Source organism: Seriola aureovittata, chromosome 5 (assembly GCF_021018895.1).
Source record: "Seriola aureovittata isolate HTS-2021-v1 ecotype China chromosome 5, ASM2101889v1, whole genome shotgun sequence".
NCBI lineage: Eukaryota > Metazoa > Chordata > Actinopteri > Carangiformes > Carangidae > Seriola > Seriola aureovittata.
In genome coordinates, this window is record NC_079368.1 from 9,288,475 (window position 1) to 9,297,572 (window position 9,098).

Consider the following 9,098-nt stretch of genomic DNA (forward strand, 5'->3'; position numbering starts at 1 on the left):
CTCCCTCTCCCTCTCGGTGAGCGCGCCAACAACAAACGTCTCCACGTGATGACGTTGACCGACGCAGGTTTTGAGTTTTTCAGCGCGACCCAGGAAAAGTAGATTGTTCCCATTTGATGATGGAAACCGACGCCGGTGTCAGTTTGATGATCATGTATGAGGACGAGTCGGTGGATGTTCGCTACGTAAACGGATCCCAGTTGCAACTGTCGCCGTGCGGCTGTGAATTCCTGCTGGTGAAAGCCACGGACCCCTCCGGCCATCCTCTGCAGCCAAGGGAGAGGGTCCGACAGAGGACGAGGTTCACCATCAGCACATACAAGGTATGGTGTCTTGTCACGGTTGGCTTCTGAGTTACAGCAACTGCATTAGCGCAACCCCATTGTATTCAGCGCGCTGATGTCATTTTGCAGGAGTTGATGGTAGCTGCATTGGCTTTTAGGAACAAACATGCAAGTCAACCATATCTGCCAGAGGAACTCATCCCTGCTGAACACAGGAAGGTACTAAGAGCTACTTCCTAGTCCACCGTCAGTCCCTCAAATTGTGCAAAGATGTCTGCATCTAAATAGTTTTTTCCATCTCCTCCTGCAGCCTTTTTTCAGCATTGACTCAGACGTGCAGTGGCCTGAGCGGTCTTCCTGTGAAGCAGAGCTCAGGCCTGGTGGCGAGACCATCATCAGATCTGAGGAGGGCCGAGCTGCGCTGATGCTCTCGCCATCAGGTGAAGAATTCTCCGTTGAGTTCACGTGCAGCCTCAGTCAGACTCAGAATCAGCAAAGCAGCGTGCAGTGTTCCGGCAGAGATCCTGATGGTGGGCCGGGCAGTCAGCAGCAGGTAAACAATCTGATCCGTCAGACCACCAATAACGAGACCAAAGAGGTTCATCGGGGAAGAGAAAGATGGAATGAGTCGACTAGATCAAGGTCTTGTTCTCCTCGGATTACCAGCACTTCTCAGCCAAAGGTAATCCTTCTTAGAAATATTCCTGTGCTAACATTTCATCTTTGATGAACTATTTCATTTCTCATCTCTTCCTTTCCCAGCCAGGGGAGATGTACCAATCCACCACAGTGGTCCAGCATCATTCCTGCTTTGCTTACGCCCCCATGTGGTCTTACCCTCTCTCCTTGGCTCGTCATCACTGGACGGCATGTTTCTCTAAACTTACAGCTGTCGCACCCGAGGGAACTGGTGATTCTGCCCAGGTGGGTGGGAGAATAAATATGTCTGACATATTTAGTGAAGAGAGAAGGTCTCACCTACCTCAGGCGCTGCCTCTCACATGTCCATCACCTCACAGGCACAGGTTTGTTGATTAATAAGAAGCACATAGGGCACTATTTAACAATGCTCAGTGACTGATTTAAGCTTCCTTACTTAAATGACTTAAACCCCAAACTTCCTTACTTTAAGGTGGAAGAGTAAAGACCCCCTGACCAAAAAAGAACAGTCAGATCAAGACCTTGCAACAGAGCTGGTGAAAGTGATGTGGTGTCAAGGAATCACTTACAGGTAGGATTGCAAGTTTTCAAGCACCTTAAAGATCTTGACTCTAAAAGAACACCTCTGTTCTATATGTTATTTTCAAAACATGCCAGTAGAACTCATCGCTTTCTACAAATGAAGCATTGAAAGTTGTGTATATTTGATACACAGAATAAGCTTGCAAACTTATCATACAAAGTCATTTTTTATTTAGCTATATTTTATTTTGTGAAGGCAAAAACAGGAGGAAAAGTCCTTTTTTAGGTGCATATTTTCAAACTTGTCATGTATAGAATGTGATTTTTGTTTTATGTTAACCTACTTATTTGAGTGATGAATAATATATACAGCTACACTGTGTTTACCTATAACCTGTACCAGTATCCTCTCTCGTGTAGGATACTGAACGGAGCAGTCTCAGTCATAGAGGTTTCCCCAGGAGACGGTTCAGTGATCCGGTCTAACGGAGTCCTTAGCACTTATTTTACCCATCACCAACGTGAGCTCCAGTCAGGGCGGGTCAGTTTAAGTCTTTCATCTTGTAGCTGTCACATAAAATAATCTCCTACATCAAAAGAAAAGCAGGTCATCGTCTTTTGGAAACTACAATAAAAAGCCAATCTTGTCTCTTCCATGCACAAGTGCACAATGCCGAAGTATTTGATTGTGTCCATCTCACAGGTGAAAGAGCTATCGTACCATCTGAACAGCCTTCCACCGGATGTATGCGGACAGGTTTACTCTATATGCTCTGTTGTGAGTCGTGCAAGCAGGTAAGCTACCACCGTCATCGCGATGTCTGATGAATGTCATGGTTTTAGTTAATTTGAGTCTCCAGTCATCACATCACTGTTTTACAGGATCCTCACTTGCTACGACCAGACGAAGCAATCGCTGAAGCTCCCTGCCACACCCAGCTGCTTGCAAGAAGCCAAAGAAGTAGTCCCTGCTGATATTGCTATAGCTGTTTATATCTATAGTATTTGTACAGGATTCATGCTTCTAAGATGATAATAATAATGATGTATTATTTTGTTTGCAGGGCAGATGTTTTTCTAAACCACCGATGCTTGAGGAATATTTGTCCAATCCTGCACCTGTCGTGCATCACATGACAGTAGAAAGTCGGTCAGTAAAGTTTTTCACTCCTTTAGTATTACACTATTGAAAGTTGGATGCTGTATTAACAGTTTGTATGCAATGTCCATGTGATCATCCATTCACTTCAGGTCAGATCTTGTAGCTGCGGAACTGGAGAAGATAAAACGGTTCAACTGTATCCTTTAACATGTAGATGACGGCACGAAAACGTTGTGGCTATGAATAGTGATTTTTGTTGTGAGATTTTGCAAATTAGCCACGTTTATGTTGAGGATGATTTTGCATGCTCTTTAACATCCTGTGCCCAGTTCTTCTGGAGAACAGCCAACTCCAAAGAGGTGAGAAACGGTGGGCAGAGCTGCAACATAGTTCTGCAGAAGAGGAGACTCATGAACCAGTGAATGAGAGCTCCATTGATGAGGCTCTTCAGAGGACATCCAGAGCCATACAGGACATTGATGCTCTCATTTCTGCAACCACACTCACTTGAAAGAGTGATACGAGATATGAGCTTGACTGTAAAAATATAAATCGGGTTTACCGTTATGTACAGATACTCAAATAAAAATGTATCTTTATGTAATGGTGTTACAAAGTTCTTTGTCATTTAATTGAATTCAGTTGGTCGTATTTACCTGCCAAATGAACAAACACAGAAGCCATTACAACGTTTTTATCACCACACAGTCCCTTCCTGTCAAGGTCTGAGATAAGAATTTGCAGCGGCACAAAATAACTTTAACATTTTGACATTTCCTTCCTAAACCTATGACGAATACGGTGCATGGTTACTGTGTACAGGGTGTGACTGATAAGAAAAATTCTTGCTGTGACAAAGTTTTCGATCTTACTGAATTAAAAATTGGGTTTACGTTTAGGTGCGTGGGTGGAATGTAGGTCACTATTCATACAAGCTGTGGTCTTGTGTTTAACCATATGCCACAGGTATGTATATTAGGGCAGTGTTGACAGCTCAGAGAGAGCTAGAAATGTTTTATTTCATGCTCCTAAAAGTTACTAAATAACAGTGGACAGTAGTTTTGATGAACCTTCCTGTGTTTTCAGAAATCACATTGAAAGATGAAGGAGGGAAGAACATTTATGTAAATACACTCTACTTGGCCAATGGCAAATTTCTCAATAAGTTACAGCAAAAGAAAGAGCAGCTGGAGAGAACTGTACCTACATCCATGTTCAAATTCCTCCTCAGGAAAAAGACACAAAGTCTCACCAATACCAAAACCTGTGGAGTCAGTAATGACACAGGGTTTAAGAAATCTGATCTATCAATTTAAATCATATAACTTTAATAAACAGTATAACTTTACTTCTTTGGTGGGTCTTACAGTCTTTTAATCATACCGTGCAGACAGGTGTTGCCTTTTTTCACTCAGTTAAGTGTCAAATACTTCCTTTTATAGGTGGAGCATTCCTGTGGCACACAAACTAGAAGGACACACACACAGAGACACGCTTATGTTTGCGCACAAAGATCAGGTGAGTGATTTCTGACAAATTTTTCAAGCCATGTTATGAAAAATTCTTACATTTTTGTTGTGAGGTTATTTTTGCATCCAGAAGTATGCATTCAATTTTATTATTTATGTTAATATATGTTACAAACATTTGTTGTAACTTGTCTTTTAATAATCTTTTTAACAATGTGATGTAAATCTGCAATGACAGATTTCCTCTTTTTTCCCTTTCCAAATAAGTGGTAACAGAAAAGAGTGAAAGTAAGAACAAGCTCTGAACAGGAATTCTTTCATCATCCTCTGTACAGGAAAGACAGTCACACACGTGTGGTCTCATGGCTCTACGTCGCAGCGCTATGCCAGATGCTACCAGCAGACTGGCACTCAAAGAAAAGGTCTGCGCTGAATCCTCTGTTAAATCCAGAATAGCTGTTCTGATGGGAGATCTATCAGGTGCTGCAATCATAACCCATAGCTCCCACACTCATAAGCCTGACTTCGAGGGAAGTCTCCTTAAAACACAGAAACCAAAACCCGTAAGAACCCAAATTAAACTTGAAAGACAGAGCAGTGACCCCTGTGTTCCTAAGATGATGCTTCCTCCTGTGCTCGTTCTGGGAAGCCCTCCTCAGAAACCTGAGAGACCTCCAAATGTTGACATTCATCGGTTTAGAAGGAACAGAAAAGCTTTGAATGACGGTGAGACACAGTTTTAAATGCAATGTGACTTAAGAAAATCATCATTCCCACATGGTTATTGCTTCTTCAAATATTAAAATGTTAAAAATTTGGAAACAGTGGCAGAATGCTCCGTAATAGAGAGTTAAATTAAGATGACATCTTTGTGTGGCAGGACCAAGGATGAAGATACCACATCATGTTGCTCCTTCACCTACCCCTCGACCTCTACATTTGAAGCCACCACCCAACCTTGCAGCTATTTTGTAAGTGTCCATATTAGAGCTACTGTTTTATAATGCTGATTGTGTTGTTGATTTAATTTTGAATTGATAAAACTGCCATTTTGCCCTCACACTCAACAACTCATCATGACAAACTGAAAACATTGTTTTAGAAATCTGCCAATTTATGAAAAATCTAAATCTGAAATATTTTAATTACAAAAGTATTTTGACTCTTAATTGAGTTGGCTACTTTTTCAGAAACCCATTTAACAGCAATTACAGCTCTTAGTCTTCTTGGGTAAGTCCTTGCATGTCTGGATTAGGTTTATCCCATTCTTGCTGGCAGATCATCTCATGCTCCGTCAGTTTGTTCAGGAAGCATCTGCGAACTGCCATCTTCAGGTCTTTGTGCAGATGTTCCACAGGGTTTAAGCGTGGGCTTTGGCTGGGCCACTTTCGGCTGTATGCCTCGGGTCACTGTCGTGCTGGAAGGTGAACCATCACCCCAGTCTCAGGTCGTGTGCACTCTGGGGAAGGTTTTCCTCAAGGATTTCTCTGTATTTGGCTGCATTCATCCTTACCTTAATTCTGACCAGTCTCCCTGTTCAGGCTGTCTGAAAAAAACTCCAAGCCTGCTGTCAGAGTTGAAGTACTCAAAATTTCAGGCTTAATTTAGCTTAATTTGTTAAGTTTAGGCCTTGTATTTATCCTTGTATTTATTTTTACTTCTGTTAATTTATTCCAGTTTAGAGTAACATATTACTTTATACGATCACAACTCAGAAATGTCACTTCTGTTAAGTAACTGAAACATGTATAGTGTATCTAGTTGAAAGTTAGTTTACAAGTCGGCTTGGGTTGTCTTGGCTCAGACTCATCTAAGACACATGTATACAAAGATACATAACAGCCTGCATAATGTAATTATTTTATATGAGAAAAGGAAGGATTTCTGATTAATTTTATCCTTGATGCAGTTCGTGTGTAGTATGTGAATAACCTAACAATGTTTGTAATTGACAAAATTCATATATATCATTTTTTTCTTTCCAAAGGATGCAACAATCAGAGAGATTTAAAAAACATCAAAAAAGAAATAGAGAAGGGGACACAAACCATGGTGAAGTCACAGAGGAGAAACAAGCAGTAAGTGGTGTCAGTAAATGTGTGTATTGTATAAAGTTTATACTTTCTGTCAAAATGGTGTATTTGATATAGGTTTTGATCCAGTGATAATTATGTTAATCAGGAGCCAAAAGGAACCATAAACTCAGAGGAAATGAAAAGACGAGCCAAGAAAGAGGAGAAAAAACAACTGAAACAACAGGAAGCGAAAGAGCAGAGGCACAAACACACAATGATGGTGGTCAAGGTAAAAGCAAAAAAAAAAAAACCTGCACACTGGATTTAGTTTTTTAAAATGAATATGCCAACACGTGTAGATACATAGCCATTGTGACACCAGTAATATAATGCATTGTGCAGAGCAAACCGCAAACACTTTAGTAACAGAGATCACGTAAAAAACAACAGACTCATAACTTAGATCTCCTTATCTTCAACTAGATGAAAGGACCTGCTCCTGTAGTCAAGAGGGGAAAGGCACATCTTGATTTTAAAAGAGCAAAATCTGACTTCCCTCTGGATAAAGGACGGATCATTCAGAATACAGGTGGGAAATAAGTCGCTAACAGATGTCCTGCGCTCACTAACAGTTATAATATGTAGAGGAGTGATGGTGCACTAACAAGTCCAAGCAGTGAGCTCTGCTGATATGTGCTCATATTTTCTTTCAGAAGACTATGTGAGGACTGAGTCTATTGATAAAGTCTATCCTCACAAAGAGGAGGAGGGGCCTGGGTCTATGTCTTACCAGTATGAGTCAGAGGTTTATGATGACATTGGGGCACCAGCTTATAGGTATGACATTACGTCTCTCAAACACTTCATGTACATCTTGAAAGATAGAATCAGTCACACATATTATCTTTTGTTGATTTTACACACTGTCTTATTTTTTAGTGAGCTAAACAAGCAATATGGCAAGTTTCTTATATTGCTTTTCAGTCATTTAATTCATCGATTGATATATATGAATATGATAATAAGCCCTCCATGTAGTCTTGACTGTTGATTTCCCATTTTTGAAATAGTTGAGGACGATAACCTTTATGATGAGCTGGATAATCCAAAATCAAGGTTGTACTATTTCTCTATGTTTTGGATTTGTGCAGCCATTACAGTGGAGATCACAGTGGGATGTATTGAAAGTAAAAAGAAGTCATCGTTTGGGTGACACCTAGTTGTTAATGTGATTATTGTAACTATAATAACTTATGCTGGTTTTACAGTTGAAGCCTTGAAAATCTGTGTAAACTAATTTGATCAAACATAATACATTTCTACTAATTCCACCTAATGTCTTATAATACACACTTTTTTGTTGAGGCTGGGAGTCAGACAAACTATTTTTGCAATTATTTATGATAATCTGTCCATAAACTACATTCTTCAGGCCTGTTTAAACCACACCAAACTGCATCTTCGTAAAGCTTTTTTTTTCTCTTCTCTCATCAGAGTTTCTCTTCTGCCACAACTAACCACAGATAGAGGTAAATATGTCCGTTATCTGAACCTTTTTACCAAATATATTTTTGCTCGTACATGCTGTACAAACCACTGTGGGTGTCACAGTGACACTAAACACTAATTGTCTCTGTGCCTTTAGATGACCTGTATGTTGATGTTGATTCCCAGAGTCCTCCACTGTCTTTTAATGGGTAATAATGTGGATGAAATAAATACATGTTGCGACTCAGAAGTATAGATTTAGAAATCTTTCCAGTGATTTTTTTACTTTAGTTTTTCACTTTGGCTTGCTACAAATACATTATTTTAGCCAACTGCTGCACCATATAATGTCTGTGTCTGTGTGACAGTATTTAACATTTTTATTATTATTTACAGGCTTGATATTTATGACAACTTTAATGAAGGTATGTTCTGATGACTCAAAATGCCACCACCAGCTGTGGTGTAAATGTACTTAAGTATTGTACTTATTTGCAATGTTGAGGGAGGGAAATGTTTTACAAAAGCACAATGCATTCACATGAGAAAAAAATGTTTGCCCCATTTTTCTCTGAAAATTCTGAAAAAAACACAGAAAACACAGATAAAACATTTTTTCAGTACTGAGATAATAATCTCACTAATTCAGAAAAACAGGGCAAACATTTTCTCTCATGTGAATGCATTTTGCTTCTGTATTTAGTTTTTATTCAAATACATTTTTATTTTACATCTGTATTATTTACTAGTCACTATGCAGACTATGATTTTACATTAAAAAATTACATATGATGATTTTATAAAACATGAGTCATTGTTAATTTTAAGCCATACAAGTGGGAAGTTTTTTTAATCACTTACTTTAATTATTAAAGTTATTTTCAATTTACCATGATGAACTGTAACATTAAAATATTGCATACACATTTAGGCATCAGGAAAAATAAAACAATAATGTAATATTCATAGTAATATAACATTATAAAAGAGGACATTCTGTATAATAAGGACTTTTACTTTTGATATTGTTCTTACATTGAATTGGTAGTAACTCTGTAGGCCATACTTTTACTTTTGAATGCAGTATTTTATAATGGGGTATATTTTGCACTGAAGTAATTCTACCTTTACTTATGTTAATAATATTATTTTTCTACAGACAGTATCTATGAGATCAACTAATCTACAATGATGCGGTGATCATCATTATTCATACCTTTTATTGACCATTCACTATTTGAATTATTGTGCATTTTCTTGATCAGAAAGCATGGTCAGTGAAGATTCATTATGATGATACATGGTTTTGTTAGATCTAATGTTTCAACCTGTTGTAGCTGCAGCTTTAGAGGAGTTACAAGTGCAATGGTGACTTGCTTCGTAAAATATGGACAAATGCTATTTCTCTTCAGTGGGTGTGTTGGCTGGTAGATTAATTGGTTGAACAAAAATGTTATCAGCATTTATTTAAGCAACTTGACTCTATATGTAACTGGTTGTTTGTTCATTGTTCATGCATACATTTTCTGTCAATGAATGTTACTTTTTATTCTTCAAC

The 9,098-nt window shown here is 38.7% G+C and overlaps 2 protein-coding genes across 2 annotated transcripts; both read left to right on the forward strand.

The window, feature by feature from the left end:
* The first annotated feature begins 64 nt into the window (after nt 1-64).
* Nucleotides 65-3,172, forward strand: c5h5orf34 (chromosome 5 C5orf34 homolog). Its single transcript, XM_056376722.1, has 11 exons — nt 65-323; nt 414-503; nt 595-966; nt 1,047-1,309; nt 1,417-1,515; nt 1,887-2,007; nt 2,170-2,261; nt 2,349-2,427; nt 2,531-2,616; nt 2,718-2,764; nt 2,898-3,172. The coding sequence occupies exons 1-11, from the start codon at nt 117-119 to the stop codon at nt 3,077-3,079; spliced, it is 1,638 nt and encodes a 545-aa protein (XP_056232697.1). The 5' UTR covers nt 65-116; the 3' UTR covers nt 3,080-3,172.
* Nucleotides 3,173-4,021: 849 nt separating this feature from the next.
* On the forward strand, nt 4,022-9,039 carry LOC130169933 (FYN-binding protein 1-like). The gene is made up of 10 exons (XM_056376987.1): nt 4,022-4,086; nt 4,373-4,763; nt 4,918-5,008; nt 6,025-6,115; nt 6,219-6,341; nt 6,536-6,641; nt 6,766-7,581; nt 7,698-7,749; nt 7,937-7,965; nt 8,700-9,039. The coding sequence occupies exons 1-7, from the start codon at nt 4,066-4,068 to the stop codon at nt 7,101-7,103; spliced, it is 1,161 nt and encodes a 386-aa protein (XP_056232962.1). The 5' UTR covers nt 4,022-4,065; the 3' UTR covers nt 7,104-7,581; nt 7,698-7,749; nt 7,937-7,965; nt 8,700-9,039.
* The last annotated feature ends 59 nt before the right edge of the window (nt 9,040-9,098 follow it).